This window comes from Silurus aristotelis (genome assembly GCF_946808225.1).
Source record: "Silurus aristotelis genome assembly, chromosome: 15".
Taxonomy (NCBI): domain Eukaryota; kingdom Metazoa; phylum Chordata; class Actinopteri; order Siluriformes; family Siluridae; genus Silurus; species Silurus aristotelis.
This window is the reverse complement of record NC_139588.1, coordinates 1,288,429-1,307,669: the sequence shown is the minus strand read 5'-3', so window position 1 is coordinate 1,307,669 and position 19,241 is coordinate 1,288,429. Positions and strand designations below refer to the sequence as shown.

Here is a 19,241-nt window from a genome sequence, read left to right as displayed (position 1 = left end):
GTTCTCCCACTTAGAAATCATGGAAGGGTCTGAAATTGTCATTGTAGGTGCATGTCCACTGTGAGAGACATAATCTAAAAAAAAAAAATCCAGAAATCACAATATATGATTTTTAAACTATTTATTTGTATGATACAGCTGCAAATAAGTATTTGAACACCTGTCTATCAGCTAAAATTCTGACCCTCAAAGACCTGTTAGTCTGCCTTTAAAATGTCCACCTCCACTACATTTATTATCCTGAATTAGATGCACCTGTTTGAGGTCGTTAGCTGCATAAAGTCAGCTAACGACCTGTCCACCCCATACAATCAGTAAGAATCCAACTACTAACATGGCCAAGACCAAAGAGCTGTCCAAAGACACTAGAGACAAAATTGTACACCTCCACAAGGCTGGAAAGGGCTATGGGGAAATTGCCAAGCAGCTTGGTGAAAAAAGGTCTACTGTTGGAGCAATCATTAGAAAATGGAGGAAGCTAAACATGACTGTCAATCTCCCTCGTGGGGTCTCAATGATCCTAAGGAAGGTGAGAAATCAGCCCAGAACTACACGGGAGGAGCTGGTCAATGACCTGAAAAGAGCTGGGACCATAGTTTCCAAAGTTACTGTTGTTATACACTAAGACATCATGGTTTGAAATCATGCATGGCACTGAAGGTTCCCCTGATTAAACCAGCACATGTCCAGGCATGTCTTAAGTTTGTCAATGACCATTTGGATGATCCAGAGGAGTCATGGGGGAAAGTCATGTGGTCAGATGAGACCAAAATAGAACTTTTGGGTCATAATTCCACTAAACCTGTTTGGAGGAAGAAGAATAATGAGTACCATCCCAAGAACACCATCCCTACTGTGAAGCATGGGGGTGGTAGCATCATGCTTTGGGGGTGTCTTTCTGCACATGGGACAGGGCGACTGCACTGTATTAAGGAGAGGATGACCGGGGCCATGTTTTGCGAGATTTTGGGGAAGAACCTTCTTCCCTCAGTTAGAGCATTGAAGATGGGTCGAGGCTGGGTCTTCCAACATGACAATGACCCGAAGCACACAGCCAGGATAACCAAGGAGTGGCTCTGTAAGAAGCATATCATGGTTCTGGCGTGGCCTAGCCAGTCTCCTGACCTAAACCCAATAGAGAATCTTTGGAGGGAGCTCAAACTCCGTGTTTCTCAGCGACAGGCCAGAAACCTGACTGATCTAGAGAAGATCTGTGTGGAGGAGTGGGCCAAAATCCCTCCTGCAGTGTGTGCAAACCTGGTGAAAAACTACAGGAAACGTTTGACCTCTGTAATTGCAAACAAAGGCTCCTGTACCAAATATTAACATTGACTTTCTCAGGTGTTCAAATACTTATTTGCAGCTGTATCATACATAATAAATGTATGATAGTTAAATAGTATAATAAATAGTTTAAAAATCATATATTGTGATTTCTGGATTTTTTTTTTTTTAGATTATGTCTCTCACAGTGGACATGCACCTACAATGACAATTTCAGACCCCTCCATGATTTCTAAGTGGGAGAACTTGCAAAATAGCAGGGTGTTCCACAGTCTGAAGCTATTTCAGACCATTATCTCATCTCTTTTAAATTTTGCCTCAGTCATTGCATTACTACTTCACCATGTTATCGTGTTCAGCGTACTTTCACGTCAGCTACAGCAGCGCATTTTATTAACAATCTTCCAGAAATTACGATATTAGATAGATCTCCGTCTGACCCTGCAGAGCTCGACTGGGCCACTGAACACCTAGAATCAATGTTACGTTATACCCTAGATGATGTAGCTCCCCTTAAGACCAAAATGATCAGGGAGAAAAAATTAGCACAGTGGTATAATGATCATACACGCACCTTAAAACAGACCACTCGAAAATTAGAACGGAAATGGCGTCAAACAAAATTACAAGTATTTCAAATAGCATGGAAGGAGAGCCTCCTAATTTATAGAAAATCTCTTAGTGCTGCTAGATCAGCATATTTCTCCACCCTCATAGAAAATAACAAGCATAATCCTAGATTTTTATTCAGCACGGTAGCAAAATTAACAGGGAATAAAAGCACTGCACTCACATGCACACCATTAATAGGTAGTAATGATTTAATGAACTTTTTTAATAATAAAATTGAAAACATCAGGCAAAAAATCCAAACGATTAATATAAATCCAAATTATTTTACAAGTAACCCTGTAGACAGCAGTGTAATTATAACAGACAATCAATTACAAAGTTTTACTCCTATTCACGAGAATGACTTAATTTCATTAATTTCCTCATCAAAATCATCAACCTGCATTCTCGATCCCTTGCCTACAAGTTTCTTTAAACAGATAATTCCAGAGGTAATTGAACCTGCTTTAAAAATAATAAACTCTTCCATTAGCACTGGTTTTGTACCAAAATCCTTCAAACTGGCAGTTATCCACCCCCTAATTAAGAAACCTGACCTTGACCCATGTCAGCTGTCCAACTACAGACCAATATCAAATCTCCCCTTCATAGCCAAAATTTTGGAAAAGGTTGTAGCACAGCAGTTATGCTCACACCTACTTATGAATAACATTTTTGAAATGTATCAGTCAGGAGTTTGGCCTCATCATAGCACACAGACGGTGCTAGTTAAGGTGGTAAATGACCTGTTATTGGCCTCTGATCAGGGTTTTGTCTCTTTACTTGTTTTGCTCGACCTTAGTGCACCTTTTGACACCATTGATCACACTATACTACTTGCTAGACTTGAGAACGTTGTTGGAATAAAAGGGAACAGCTCTCTCTTGGCTCAGGTCTTATTTGACTGATCCCTATCAGTTTGTTGATGTAAATGGTGAGTTCTTCACACTCTATGAGGTAAAGTTTGGTGTTCCTCAAGGATCTGTCTTAGGCCCACTGCTTTTCTCTTTATATATGCTGCCTCTTGGTGAAATCATTCATAAACATGGGATTCGCTTCCATTGCTATGATGATGACACACAGCTGTATATTTCAGCAAAGCCAGATGAGCGAGATCAGCTTAACAATGTTGAGAAGTGTGTAAAGGACATTAGACAGTGGATGCTCAATAACTTTCTTCTGCTCAACTCAGATAAGACGGAAGTACTTTTACTAGGACCACATGCAGCTAGAAGTAAACTTTCCGATTTCGTAGCATCTCTGGATGGTGTTTCTGTTTCAGCATGTACGGCTGTCAAAGACCTTGGTGTGATTATTGACTTGAGTCTTTCCTTTGAGTCTTACGTGAATAATATTACCAGGATCGCCTTCTTTCACCTTAGAAATATTGCTAAAATTAGAAATATGATGTCATTACAGGATGCAGAAAAACTAGTTCATGCTTTTGTTACATCTAGATTAGACTACTGTAACGCTTTACTGTCCGAGTAAGTGCATAAATAAGCTTCAGTTAGTTCAGAATGCAGCAGCAAGAGTCCTCACTAGATCTAGGAAATATGACCACATCACCCCTGTTTTAATCAGTCTACACTGGCTCCCACTCAAATCTCGCATTGATTATAAAATATTACTACTGACGTATAAAGCACTTAACGGTCTTGCACCGCAGTATCTGAGTGAACTTCTCTACCAGTATGATCCTCCACGCCTACTTAGATCAAAAGGTGCTGGCTATCTGTTGGTTGCTCAAATAATGAAGACTACAGCAGGGGGCAGATCTTTTTCTTATAAAGCCCCACAGTTATGGAACAACTTTCCAATCAGTGTTCGGGACTCAGACACAGTCTCAGTGTTCAAGTCGAGGTTGAAAACTTATTTATTTAGTCAAGCCTTTTATCAGTAGATTTTTCTTAGGTAAAGGAGCAGATCTGGAGGGAACATGGATATAGAGTGTTTGGTGAACACTCTATATTTGTATGCTGTCGTCCCCTCACATTCACACGTTCACTCGGGTTTGTTGACGGTGGTGTGGTGGGTCGTCTCTTATCCCAGAGATCCCTCATGTCTGTGTTACCTTCTGGTTCTCCCTTTTAGTTATGCTGCCATAGCGAGTCTTGCCGGAGTCCAAACTGCACAGTAACATTAACTTTCATACACCAATAGGGACACCTAATAATCCATATCCTTATCTTCCCGTCACCCTCTCTCTCTCTCTCTCTCTCTCTCTCTCTCTCTCTCTCTCTCTCTCTCTCTCTTTCTCTCTCTCTCTCAGTCGAGTTAAACATGCTCCTGAGGTTCCAGTGACCACTGTTCCTGCCCCTCTCCCCTCCGTGGAACTTCACACTTCTGTGCAGCTTGGGACAGTCTCTCATCAACACCTTGGGTGGTTCCATGTAATTCCGGAGTAGAACGGGTGCTTTGAGGATGGATTGGACTGTAGTTGGTGTCGGCAGTCTGCTTCAAATGGACATTTGGTGCAACCCAGATGAGGATGGGTTCCCTCTTGAGTCTGGTTCCTCTCAAGGTTTCTTCCTTATGCCATCTCGGGAGTTTTTCCTTGCCACAGTTGCTCATCAGGGACAAACATACTTACAAAGAACATATTTACGTTTAATCAACACATTATCTGTGTAAAGCTGCTTTGAGACAATGTTCATTGTTAAAAGCGCTATACAAATAAAAATGAATTGAATACTTGCATAATCGTGAAGTTAGTGCACAAGAGGCAGTGTATAGGTTGACAAATATGCATTTAAAGGAGTGTTCCAGAAATGTTCAGTTTATTCCCACAGGTGATTCAGTTCGTATGAGTTTACCATTGCAAGTTCTACAAAACAAGTTGCAGTCGCAAATTTTAAGAAGTGAAGAGATGTGGATGAAAAGTTTGGTTGATCGTTACAAGAATAGACCACGTCAGAGTGTTTTTGACGATATGTGCTTAGCCACATTTGCGTCTGAGTATCGTATTACATCTTAAGGTCAGTCTCCCAATGAAATGACATTAGATAATAATCTTGGTTTCATTGTTACAAAAAACACATTCAGCCTGCAGTTGTTCGTTATGCACGATTTTCAGTGACTAAGAGTCCTGAAAAGTTTTACCAAAGTATACTGCAATTGTTTTCTCCTTATCGTGCAGATACGGAACTAAAACCAGAGGGATATACTACTTATGAACACTTTTATAAAGAAGGTGTTTAGGTAATGGATTAGTCAAATTGGTTTAAAATGTAGTCAATAAAAACAGAGCATTATTTGAAAAGGATGCAGACGTGTTGGATACCGCACACAATACTGTTAATACTGAGGGCATATTAGAAAGTGCATGGTGTTCCCTTTGTCCTGAGCAGCAAGTTGATCATTTAGAATGTAAACAGGTTAGACGTGAGATTGTCCAAGAAGAAGAAGATGATAATGAAAGTATTCCAGATTTGACTGATAAAAACGTTCAAGTTACAAAAGTTACACAGTTACACAAAAAATTGTTTGAGTCGTGTTAAAGGGTTAAGTATAATTTGTTCCCTAAACAAAACCCAGATGGCTGTTTTTAATAAAATAAGGCAGTGGTGTTTGGGTAAAATTAGAGGAGAAAACACAAAACCTTTTTATTTGTTTATTACTGGTGGTGCAGGAACAGGCAAAAGTCATTTAATTGAAGCCATAAAATGAGTCTTCATGACTATTGTCTCAGATTTCTTTGAATCCAGATGATATTTGTGTTGCTTTAACAGCACCAACAGGCATTGCAGCATACAATTTAAAGGCTGCAACAATATTTAGTATTGGCACAAATGTAAAATTGCCATACACACCATTGGGTGAGGACAAATTAAATTCTTTGCGAGCAAAATTCCATGGTCTTCAAATACTAATAGACGAAATATCTATGGTTGATCATAAATTATTGGCATATATACATGGAAGATTACGTGAAATTAAACAGAGTGGAGATTTGTCTGCTTTTGGTAATGTGAGTGTAATTACTGTTGAGGACTTTTTCCAATTGCCTCCTGTGAAGGAAAAACCATTGTATGTGGATGTACCTGAAATGAGTTTATGGAGTTGTTTTAGTGTTGTTGAACTCACACAGGTTGTTAGACAAAAGGACAGTAATTTTGCTGAAATGTTAAACATTTAAGAAAGAAGCAAAATAACTGCACTAAACAAAGATGATGTAATGATGTAATCATATCAAGTTGTGACAAGGTTGAGGAAGATAATGTATCTTTACACATTTATGCTACAAATGATCAAGTGCATATGCACAACTTGAAGCAGGTGATAAAAATGTGCCCGGAAATTGAAACGATAGAGGCAGAGGATTATGCACGGAGTAAAAAAAAAACAGGCAAAATAGAATTAATAGCTGGTCATCATGTAAAGGTTCATAACACATGTTTGCCAGAAAAGTTACTTTTAGGCAGAGATGCACGTGTTATGTTAATTAAAAACATAGATGTTGATGATGGATTAGTTATTGGTGTTTGTGGTGTAGTTACTCATATCGTACGCTCATCTAAGGAGAAGTTACCTGAAACTGTATACGTTCAGTTTGATGATAGTCATGTGGGATTGAAAAGACAAAAACAATGTTCATTTGAGGCAGCAAAATTGCTCCATTCTACACCTATGATACTGCTGTCGTTAGTTTAAAGTGTTTGCACCTGGTCAGGCTTATGTAGCTTTGAGCCGGGTAAGGAGTTTGTCAGGGTTAACAATTAAAGACTTTAGTGAAAAGGCCATTTTCTGTAATGATCAGATTTGTGAAGCTCTTCAAGAAATGCCATCTTTTATGGCACATGATGAATCATTGGTGACAGTACAAGATAGTTCCTTTTCTGTGTTTATACTGAATGTACAGAGTTTGCATTGCCATAAAGAGGATTTAAAATGTGTCTAGTCAACATTTACAACCAACATGTATTGCTGTAACTGAAACATGGCTGCCAGAACACTATCTGCCTGAAAGTGTACATTTAAAAAACTACAACTTTGTGGGTATTCCTCGTTGTGTTGCATACACAAGTATATGTCCTCCTTTCAATGATTTGTAGCTACAACAACACGGTGGAGTTGGAGTTTATACAACATGTGGAGTGCCAAACACTATTATAACAATTCCAAATCTTAATTTACAATGCCTGTTGACACATTTTCCTGAAAATGATATTTTGCTTGGTGTTATTTATAGACCACAAACATACCCTTTGTGTAGTTTTACAGAAAATATGGGCAGGTTAATTAATCAGCTGCCTTCAATTTCAAATAACATTGTGCTTGTGGGAGACTTTAATAATGATGCATTAAAGTCTAATTCTGTGTGCTCTTTTATGGCAGATAGGGGTTTTATTCAACATGTTACGGAACCTACAACAGAAAAAGGAACATTAATTGACCATGTGTACATAAAACGTATGACAAATTTCTCAGTACACACAGATATTGTGCCAGTGTACTTTAGCACACACGAGGGAATTTTCTGCTCTTTTAAACTTTCAACTCAAATGGTCTCTGATTCTCTGTTGAAAGTCAAATAGTATACTTTACTAGAAAAATGCTAGTATGTTTACTTAAATCTGACTAAAATATTGAGTTTACTAAAATAGTTAATTATTGGTAAAATGTTAAAATAAATATTTAAGATTACAAATAAAAATTAAGTAATATAACTCGAAATGTGTGAGACATTTCATTGGGCATGCGCAATGAAGCACAACTCCCCTCCCCCACACTTTGCTGAAGCTCATGGACTGAAGACGGTTTGAGCATCTACTGATTAAGGTATTAATTAAGGCATATTTTTGTTTCCTTGTTTTAGTTATAATCATGATGTTTACTTGAATTAATATTACTTTGCTGAACATGTTAGGAACTTTTAATCTTGTCTTTACATAAACATCTTTTGGACCGTTTGTAGCTTTGAACACCTCGTGTTGGAAACCAACATCTAAAATGTCATTTTGCACTTTAGATCTGTAAATTCAGATTGCCGGTTAATTATTTAGAAATGCTTTATTTTTGTTAATTTGATTACTCGGTCGTGACAATGCGGGACCTGGCAGTGTAACTTAACTAGTCTATAATTAGCATGCGTTATTGAATCTAGCCATTTTCATCGTGATGTGGAGCGGGGATGGGGAAGGAAGAAAAAACATTTGCGAGATGTTGGAAGGAAGGAAGGAAAAAAACTCGAGAAGAAAAAAAAACGTAACATGGGAGACAAAAAAAAAAACTGTCTTAAACCGAGGGCGCAAGTTTTGACTGAATACACCGTCAAACTGTAACCACCGCGCGAAAATACAAAAGTAACGTCTGAATGTCGCCAGCGCGTGCACTGCACATGCATCTTTTAAAAGACAGCGTTGAAGTGTAGGTTACTGAATAGTACAGATTCAAGCTGCGTGTTTTAGTTTTAAAGAAGTAGTTCACCAAACATTTTTCCCATGACTTTCATGATAATTAGATTTTTTTCAATAGTTAATACCAATAGTATTGTTCATTGTTAAAGTTGTGGATTAATTCATTTTATTGGTAATATTTAATGCTAAATGAGCATGTGAACTTCATTGCAAGTTACTCTCCCTTTACCTTGCCTTTAACTTAATTCTTTTTTTTTTTTTTTTTCTTTTTAGGTTTCCTGTTGATTGCCTTCTGCCATGCAGTGGAATTGTAAGTTTTGAAATCTGTCTTCAGATGTTGGATGTACTCTGACCTCTGGTATAGTCTTTAGACATAATTTAAGCTTTAGCTATTGTGGCTGAAAAGTGCAAAACACATTAACAAATATAGAAGCACATTAAAAGTGTACAAATGTATTGTCCTTATTGTGGATTCAAAAGGACCCTGTGTACTTATGTACCCGGTCGGCTCAGAGGTCATTAATGTTCCTGGGACCCCGAGGCCTTTTATACTGAAGGACTATAAAACAGAAACTGGAAAACCTTATGCAAGGATAAATGAGTTTATTTCCAGAAGGAAGCACTTTGAAGGTTAGTTTGCCAGAATGAAAGTATTGTTTATGTTTCGGGTAATAACATGGTTTGTTCTGTGTCTAGGAGAACAGGAAGTCAGTTCAGAATCAGATACAGAAGTTATCATAAGGACACAAAATCCTGAGAGATCTAACCTGACTGACACACTGCTGATAACAAAAAAATAACATTTTTTTCTTCAATTCTGCTGAAGTTTGCTTTAGTTCATTATTATTATTTTTACTTAATTTATATTCATGCTTCAGTTTTTATCCTTATTTCCAAGTCTGTTTATGTTTATAATAATTATGAAGAGACTCATGCAGGCCATGGGCAAGTTTAAATTCTCTCTTTCTCCCCTGATTCTAACCTGACAGCTCCTTTTACACAGTCAGTAAGTTTTAATAACATGTTTTAGTAGGTGAATTTTGTCTGGTTGGAACCAGTAGACCAAAGGAGACTGAAATTGTTTTTGGGCAGCAAAAAAACTTGGAAATAAGGACAAAGAATACTGAAGCTTAAAATTAAAGTTAATTAAAATACTGAATTTGTAAATCTTTGTTTTCAATTATATGATACACGTTTGTCATGTTTTACCACAATATTCATGATGTGAAATTGACACCATACACCATACTTAGTCCTTCTTAGGCTGTACTCTGGCGTCTATAGGGGGTTTTTGTGAGAAAATTGATGTTCAAAGTCCAGTTGTTTCCTTTAAAGTGTAATAAAGTCGTAATGCTTCGTCACAGTTCTCTGGCCACTGTAATCGAGGATGTTGCATGACCACGTGGTATCATCATTGTGGAGGGTTTGGCTGTTTGTAATTTGATTGCAGATGCTGGAAGCACAGACTGGTGGGGCTGTGGAGGAACTGACTTCTGCAGAAGCTGCTGCTTTGTTTCATTATTTACTTTCTTTGGTGTTTGTGTGTGTGTTTACTGATTAGTAGAAATACAAGATGATGTCAAACTCAGTGAACACGTTCTACAGTGGACTCAGACATAAAAGTAGAACAGGCTTTTCTACTCATTAAAATGTATGTCCAAACTTGCTTTTATATGTTTAATAACATTTATAATTAAATATGACACATTTGACAACTTTTATTGATAGTACCACAAAATTGGAAGTTGGCTGTTAATTAGGAAGTACTCGTTTGAGGACACTGGGACTTATGATGGTAAGATCGCTTATGAAATGAGAATCTAAAAGTAAGGGCATAAAAATTTTAAAAAGGTTTGAGAAGAAACCTTTTTTCAGGACCCACTTTCACATTCGGCACCAGTGGGACAGTATGGAGTTCAGGATGGAGCAGTTTCTAAAGGGAGAAAAAGGCTGACTTTCCTCTCCTCCACAACATCTCCACTACATGCTGTTATTAATCACAGCACTTTCTCTTTTAGTTCTTGATCATTAAAGTGAACTTGACGGAGTGCGATTAAAATAATTCCGTTTCCAACTCGTCAAAGAGTCGCTTCAAAGTGTCGATTCAAAGAGTCAAGTCGGTTTTCCGAAAGTGAAAGTGTTTCTCAGCCTCGACTGCATTTGGAGGAGTGGTTGGAAAAACACAAAGATCTTCAACAGCAGCCAGAAGCAGTGAGATTCATGTTCAACAACAAGCAGTGCTGAAGAAAAGCTGGTGAGTTTTTCCTAGAAATGACTTTCTATCGGAATAATGCGTTTGTGTTTTCTATGTAATGGAGTTTGTGGAAAGATCGATCGATCTGTCTCTCTCTCTATCTATCTATCTATCTATCTATCTATCTATCTATCTATCTATCTATCTATCTATCTATCTATCTATCTATCTATCTATCTATCTATCTATCTATCTATCTATCTATCTACAGTGGTGTAAAAGTGTTTTGTTCTAATTTTTTTGCATGTTTTACACTTTAATGTTTCAGATCATCAAACTAATTTAAATATACAGTGGGGAAAATAAGTATTTGAACACCCTGCTATTTTGCAAGTTCTCCCACTTAGAAATCATGGAGGGGTCTGAAATTGTCATTGTAGGTGCATGTCCACTGTGAGAGACATAATCTAAAAAAAAAAATCCAGAAATCACAATATATGATTTTTAAACTATTTATTTGTATGATACAGCTGCAAATAAGTATTTGAACACCTGTCTATCAGCTAGAATTCTGACCCTCAAAGACCTGTTAGTCTGCCTTTAAAATGTCCACCTCCACTACATTTATTATCCTAAATTAGATGCACCTGTTTGAGGTCTTTAGCTGCATAAAGACACCTGTCCACCCCATACAATCAGTAAGAATCCAACTACTAACATGGCCAAGACCAAAGAGCTGTCCAAAGACACTAGCGACGAAATTGTACACCTCCACAAGGCTGGAAAGGGCTATGGGGAAATTGCCAAGCAGCTTGGTGAAAAAAGGTCCACTGTTGGAGCAATCATTATAAAATGGAAGAAGCTAAACATGACTGTCAATCTCCCTCGGACTGGGGCTCCATTAAGGATCTCACCTCGTGGGGTCTCAATGATCCTAAGGAAGGTGAGAAATCAGCCCAGAACTATACGGGAGGAGCTGGTCAATGACCTGAAAAGAGCTGGGACCACCGTTTCCAAGGTTACTGTTGGTAATACACTAAGACGTCATGGTTTGAAATTATGCATGGCACGGAAGGTTCCCCTGCTTAAACCAACACATGTCCAGGCACGTCTTAAGTTTGCCAATGACCATTTGGATGATCCAGAGGAGTCATGGGAGAAAGTCATGTGGTCAGATGAGACCAAAATAGAACTTTTGGGTCATAATTCCACTAAACGTGTTTGGAGGAAGAAGAATGATGAGTACCATCCCAAGAACACCATCCCTACTGTGAAGCATGGGGGTGGTAGCATCATGCTTTAGGGGGTGTTTTTCTGCACATGGGACAGGGCGACTGCACTGTATTAAGGAGAGGATGACCGGGGCCATGTATTGCGAGATTTTGGGGAACAACCTCCTTCCCTCAGTTAGAGCATTGAAGATGGGTCGAGGCTGGGTCTTCCAACATGACAATGACCCGAAGCACACAGCCAGGATAACCAAGGAGTGGCTCTGTAAGAAGCATATCAAGGTTCTGGCTTGGCCTAGCCAGTCTCCAGACCTAAACCCAATAGAGAATCTTTGGAGGGAGCTCAAACTCCGTGTTTTTTCAGCGACAGGCCAAAAACCTGACCGATCTAGACAAGATCTATGTGGAGTAGTGGGCCAAAATCCCTCCTGCAGTGTGTGCAAACCTGGTGAAAACTACAGGAAACGTTTGACCTCTGTAATTGCAAACAAAGGCTACTGTACCAAATATTAACATTGACTTTCTCAGGTGTTCAAATACTTATTTGCAGCTGTATCATGCAAATAAATAGTAAAAAAATCATACACTGTGATTTCTGGATTTTTTTTTTTTAGATTATGTCTCTCACAGTGGACATGCACCTACGAAGACAATTTCAGACCCCTCCATGATTTTTAAGTGGGAGAACTTGCAAAATAGCAGGGTGTTCAAATACCTATTTTCCTCACTGTATTTGTAAAAGATAGCATAAGTGAACATAACATGCAGTTTTAAATAAAATATTTTATTATTGAGAGAAAACAAAATCCAAAACTACATGGCCTTGTGTGAAAAAGTGTTTGCCCCTATACCTAATAACTGGTTGGGCCACCCTTAGCAGCAACAACTGCAATCAAGCGTTTGCGATAACTTGCAATGAGTCTGTTACAGCGATGTGGAGGAATTTTGCTCCACTCATCTATGCAGAATTGTTGTAATTCAGCCACATTGGAGCGTTTTTCAGCATGATCTACCTAAACTAATTTCTAATTTCTAACTAAACTAATTTCTAATGCTGTCCTTCATCATCACTCCCAATGAACATCTCAACATCTTCAGCTCTGCTACCTTCAGCTCCACCTCCTGTCTTTTACTCAATGACACTGTCTCTAAACCATACAACATCTCAGGTCATCTGGTCCAACCGACTTTCCACTCTTTATCCTCTTAAGCTCTGCTCTCACTTCCTCCTTACTAATCCTATCCACTTTCTGCCTTACCATCTCCACACCATCCAACCTTCTTTCTCTCTCATTTTCCTGCTCAAATCAGCTGCTTAAAATACTCCCTCCATCTTCTCAACACACTCTCCTCATTAGTTAACACATTTCCATCTCCATCCTTTATTGCTCTAACTTGCAGCACATCCTTCCCAGCTCGGTTTCTCTGCCTGGCCAATCACTACAAATCCTTTTCTCCTTCTTTAGGGTCCAACTTCTCATACAGCTCCTTATATGCCTATGCGGCACATCTCCTTGTACTCCTGCCTACTTTTATTATCTCTTTCAATCCCAATTCTGTTTCTCCAACCTCTTTCTCCTTATATGTTCCAGCACTTCCTCATTCCACCACCATGTCTCTTTTTCCTCCTTTCTATTTTCAGATGTCACACCAAGTGTGTTTCTCGCTGTCTTCCTCATCACTTATGCAATAGATGCCCAATCATCCAGCTTGTCTTCACCACCACAGAGAACCTGTCTGACCTCTTCCCTGAACCTCACACTACAGTCTTCCTCCTTAAGTTTCCACCTTATTCTTCTTTCAGTCCTCACTCTCCTCCTCTTTCTCTTCACCTCTAAAACCATCCTACAGAACACAATCTGATGCTGTCTATCTACACTGTCCCCTGCCAACACCTTACAGTCTCCAATCTCCTTCAGGTTACATCTTCTACATAGAACATAGTCCACCTGTGTGCCCCTCCCTCCACTCCTTTATGTCACCCTATGCTCCTCATTCTTCTTAAAATAAGTTCATAACTGCCATTTCCATCATTTTAGCTAAATCTACCACCATCTGCCCTTCAACATTCCTCTCCTTAAGACCATACCTACCCATCACCTTCTCATCACCTCTGTTCCCTTCACCTACATGCCCATTTAAATCTGCCCCAATCACCAATTGCTCATTCCTAGTTACACCATCTACCATTTAATCTAACTCACTTCAGAACTTTTCTTTCTCACAACCCACTTGTGGAGCATAAGCACTGATGACATTTAATATCACCCCTTCAACTTCCAGCTTCATCACTCTATCAGAAACTCTCTTCACCGCACTACACTCTTACTGTACTCTTCCTTCAGAATCACCCCTACACCATTTCTCTTTACATCCACACCATGATAAAACAGTTTAAACACATCCAATGTTCCTGCTCTTACTCTCTTTCCACTTGGTCTCCTGAACACACAACATATCTACCTTTCTCCTCTCCATCATATCAGCTCCCTCTCTTACTTTACCAGTCATAGTACCAACATTTAAAGTACCAACCCGAACTTCCACTTTCCTACACTTCTCCTTTCCCTGCCGTCTCTGTAGACGTCTTCCTCCTCTACTTCTCCTCCTTTGGCCAACAGTAGCCCAATTTCCACCGGTACCCTGTTGTTAACGATACCTGTTATGGTCTTTTTTAACTCTTGCCTCGACCAATCCGGTATAAATCTCTGATTTCTACTAGATCCTCATTTTTCCAAGGTTTTGTGCAACCCTAATGGCTGGGTTAACATTAAAGACTATATAATTTCTTTTAATCATCAGAATATCTCTATTTTTTGTCAGGTTATTGCTATTATAACTGTTATTGTTATGTTGTTATATATGCTGTTTAGGTGCATTTGTTTACAGGGAACTCTCACCTGGACCAAGATTGCAGCAGCATTGGCGTATCGCAGCAACGGACCAAAGCAGCCAATGAGGCGTTTGTGTCTATGTCTATGGCTTTCACCTCTAATGGGACTTTAGAGGAAGATTTTCAACCAGTTTTAACTGCATGTTTGTTTTTGCGTTTTCTAGTAATGTGATTGATTCCAGCAGAAGAGATCGGCATCTTCAGCATTTAAAAATGGAGATCCCTGATCAGGGGACAGATCACATGACCTCACCCTCAAAAGACTGGTAACCTGCCATGTTCTAGTATTTTGCTAATGAACTGTTCATATCTGCATTATGGAGTTTCTGTAGAAATAATAACTAATATTTATGGTAAGAATAAAACTTTAGCACTCACTTAAAAAAAGTGGTTGATGAAATGATGTCCCACAACTGCTTATTTTTTGCCTTTTGATTAGTTTTTGTATTTATACTCCCATGTTTCCATTGTCTCTTTGTGAAGACCTGTTTGTTCCTGCTCTTAGCCTATTCCAGGCATGGTAGCATGTGGATATAAGCAGCACTATGTAGATCTGCTACTATTAGCATTCCGTTGTATTTAAAGTTAAATGAAACAAGGTTGTGGCTTTTTAAGGAACTATACTGCAGGGGTGTTTGTTCCCTGTTCACAATCTGTGTTCTGTATGCTACTATTCCTAGTGTGTAAGAAGTGAGAAAGATTATAATAAATTTTAAACAGAAATATTGTGATTATACCTTAGTATATTTTATACCTTATTATTATACCGAAATTATGTCTCATATCCATTTCTATCATTTTAAACAGTAAAGGAAAGAGAAAGAGATCACACTCCCCAGAACACAGCTGTGTCTCCATGAAGAGTGATCGGTCTATGGGTTATCCTCTCTACTTCAGAAATGAAAACCCCTCACCTGTACACAGGTAACATCTCTGTCAGGTGGCAACCACGAGTCGGAAACGAAAGAAACTCTGTCATGTTTATGGAATCATTCAGCACACAAACAGAGGACAGGGAGTGTTATGAAATGTAATGCTGGTTTGGTCTGTGATGCGGGTATAATCCTTTAAGGAAGTATAATCCATTTAGGAAAGTATTATCCATAAGGAAGGTAATGTCCGTAAGGAAACGGGTAATCCGGAAAGTGAGGGTAATCCGTAGGACATGAAGAAGGGGTAGGAACCAGCGGGGAAACTCAGCACATAAATAAACTCGCAATGTCCTGCCGCTGCCCATTTCCATTATTTACCTGTTTTTTTGCTGAAGTTTAAGATACAGGACGTGTTTACACACTTAAATTCAGGCAGTTTTGCAGCCAATATTATTAAATATGTTTGTGTGTTTTTATGGAAGATTGCTGATGATTTGTGTGGTGTGGGAGTGGAGCATTGTGGTGGGGTTACAATAGGAATCTTGTCCAGGGTTCCAAATGCTACAAACTGACCTGTTACGCAGAACGTAACAGACCCCGAAGAGAGAGAGAGAGAGAGAGAGAGAGAGAGAGAGAGAGAGAGAGAGAGAGAGAGAGAGAGAGAAAAAGAGAGAGAGAGAGAGGGAGGGAGGGATGGATGGAGGGATGGATGGAGGGATGGATGGAGGGATGGATGGATACCGGGCAGAGCTGATGGTGTGTATGCAGGTTATGCTTTGGTGTGAAGGAAAGATGTGCGTTTTTAGCGGGTGTGTGTGTGTGTGTGTCCCGGCGTGAGTACAAGGAAAGATGTGAGTTACTGAGAGTGTGTGTGTCGGCGTGATTACGAGGAAAGAAAGATGCGTGTTACCGTAAGTGTGTGAGACCATTTCAGTGTCGATCTGTTCGGTATTTACCTGCACCTGGTCTCCGCGCCGCACCGAAAAGTCACGTGACCACACACACACCACACGTGTGCCTATCTGGTGTTTTTTTTGTTTTGTTACAGAAAATCTGCAAACTGTTCTCAGAAAGTATATGTCCACACAGGCGCTTATTTATTTAATTGAAAGGCAACATTGCTGTCATAAAATCGCACAAACTAACATCACAATTGTGATACAATTAATTGTGCAAGACTATTTAAAGTTAAATGTAACAAATTTAAGGAGTTAACAGAAATATTGTGATACCTTATGATACAAATTCATCTACACATTTTTAACACTGAAATTCTGTCTCATGTCCATTTCTATCATTTTTAACAGTAAACAAAAGAGAAAGAGATCAAACTCCCCAGAACCCAGCTGTGTCTCCATGAAGAGTGATCGGTCTATGGAACCTCCTTGCAACTTCAGAACTGGAATCTTCTCACCTGTACACAGGTAACATCCCATAATTCTCATAGTTAAAATCACAGTTAATGACTAAAGCTGGAATTCTGATCTATTATATAATTTTCATCTTTTACTCTGAAATCCAAATGTCTTCAGTGTCGAGCAAAAATCCAAAGAATTGGACTCCCTGTTCCAATACTTTTTAGAGGTTTGTGTGGGAAGAATAGAAAAGTAGGAAAAAGTGGGAAATGAAAACAGGGAGCACATTTAATTCTCCAGGTGCACAATGTTGGAGTTGTATTCAGCTCTGTGTTCTCCAAGTGTTCCTGCTCTCACTACAATTATTGTAGTACAATTTGTGTTCAGGTTTCGACTCCAGTATTAAAGTGAGGAACGTTGAGATCTTTAACACTTGTTGTTTTTGTTCCCAGTGTTCTACAGAAGGCAGGAGACAGAAGAGAGAAGAACATCATCACAGCTACAGGGTACGATCAAAACCAACACCATGACTGTGACACTGACACACTGCTATTCTAAAGCTCTCTGCTGTTAGGAACTACAGAGTGATTAGATGATAGAAAACCTCCAGTAGAATAAAGTAAATCCACAGTGAGAACATCATAAAGATCTATCTAGCAGAAAAAATGTGAACTTCTACTCTAATTATTGGAGCCCATGTCTCACCATGTCTTCCTACTTCACCCTGTCACAGACACGACCCAGAATCCACTGCTGCAGATGAATTTCAGAAGAAGTTCAAGTTCAATCTGATGAAGAAGTTTCAGTGTTTGAATGGATTGATGCTAAAGCAGGAAAACCGAACACTCCTGAATGAGATCTACACAGAGCTCTACATCACAGAGGGAGACAGTGGAGACGTCAATAAAGAACATGAGGTGAAACAGATCGAGGCAGCATCCAGGAGGAACCCAACTGAGGACACACCAATTAAATGCAGTGACATCTTTAAACCCCTAACTGAACAAGACAAAGCCATCAGGAGAGTTCTGACAAAACCCTTATCTGAACAAGATGAAGAACCCATCAGGAACATTCTGACAAAGCTCTTATCTGAACAAGATGAAGAACCCAACAGGAACGTTCTGTAAAAGCTCTTATCTGAACAAGATGAAGAACGCATCAGGGACGTTCTGAAAAAGCTCTTATCTGAACAACATGAAGAACCCATCAGGAATGTTCTGAAAAAGCTCTTATCTGAACAAGATGAAGAACCCATCAGGAGAGTTCTGACTAAGGGAGTATCTGGAATTGGAAAAACAGTCTCTGTGCAGAAGTTTGTTCTGGACTGGGCTGAAGGGAAAACAAATCAGGACGTCCACCTCATAGTCCCACTTCCTTTTAGAGAGCTGAATTTGATGAAGGAGCAGAAACTGAGTCTGATGGAGCTACTTCAAGGGTTTTTTAAGGAGATGAAAGATATGGACATTTCCAGGTTGGAGAAGGTTTTGTTCATTTTTGATGGTTTGGATGAGTGTCGTTTATCTCTGGATTTCCAGAAGACAGTAAAAGTGTGTGATGTAACTGAATCAGCACCAGTGCATGTGCTGCTGATAAACCTGATCAAAGGAAACCTGCTTCCATCTGCTCTCATCTGGATCACCTCCAGACCAGCAGCAGCTGATCAAATCCCCTCTGAGTGTGTTCATCGAGTCACAGAGGTACGAGGGTTCAATGACCCTCAGAAGGAGGAGTACTTCAGGAAGAGGATCAGTGATCTGAACCTGGCCAATAAGATCATCACACACCTGAAGTCATTAAGAAGCCTCTACATCATGTGCCACATCCCAGTGTTCTGCTGGATTTCAGCTGCTGTTCTAGAGAGAATGTTGGGTGAAGCAGAGAGTGGAGAGATCCCCAAGACTCTGACTCAAATGTACACACACTTCCTCACCATTCAGACCAACATCATCAGAGAGAAGTACCTACAGAAGCAGGAGAGCGATGAAGAAATGCTTCTCAAACTGGGGAAACTGGCTTTCCAGCAGCTGAAGAAACAAAACCTGATCTTCTATGAGGAAGACCTGAGAGAGTGTGGCATTGATGTGACAGAAGCAGCAGTGTATTCAGGTGTGTGTACGCAGATCTTCAAAGAGGAGTTTGGACTTCACCAGAGTAAAGTGTACTGCTTTGTCCATCTGAGCATTCAGGAACATCTCGCAGCTCTGTATGTGCACCTGACCTTCATGAAGGAACAGAGAAATGTTCCGGCGTGCTGTAGATCAAGCTTTAGACATTCAGACTGGACATCTGGATCTTTTCCTCCGCTTTCTTCTGGGTCTCTCACTCGAGTCCAATCAGAAACTTCTACATTCCTTAGTAACACAGACAGGAATTAGCTCCCAGAACAAAGAGAAAACAGTTCAGTACATCAAGAAGAAGATCAGTAAAGATTATCCTGCAG

The 19,241-nt window shown here is 39.4% G+C and overlaps 2 protein-coding genes across 2 annotated transcripts in view; one reads left to right on the top strand and one right to left on the bottom strand.

The window, feature by feature from the left end:
- The window catches only part of LOC310738146 (histone H1-like), a gene marked incomplete at its 3' end in the record, with an annotated part of 232,655 nt that overhangs the window by 153,125 nt on the left and 60,289 nt on the right, over window positions 1–19,241 (bottom strand). The gene's annotated exons all lie outside the window — the stretch shown is intronic.
- The window catches only part of LOC310738274 (uncharacterized protein), a 259,060-nt gene that overhangs the window by 229,614 nt on the left and 10,205 nt on the right, over window positions 1–19,241 (top strand). Inside the window, 6 exon segments of the mRNA XM_083563256.1 lie at window positions 15,379–15,495; window positions 16,751–16,867; window positions 17,251–17,304; window positions 17,532–17,854; window positions 18,050–19,046; window positions 19,048–19,241. The exon segment at window positions 19,048–19,241 is cut by the window's right edge and continues 256 nt beyond it. Coding sequence (XP_083419382.1) covers window positions 15,379–15,495; window positions 16,751–16,867; window positions 17,251–17,304; window positions 17,532–17,854; window positions 18,050–19,046; window positions 19,048–19,241 — 1,802 coding nt within the window.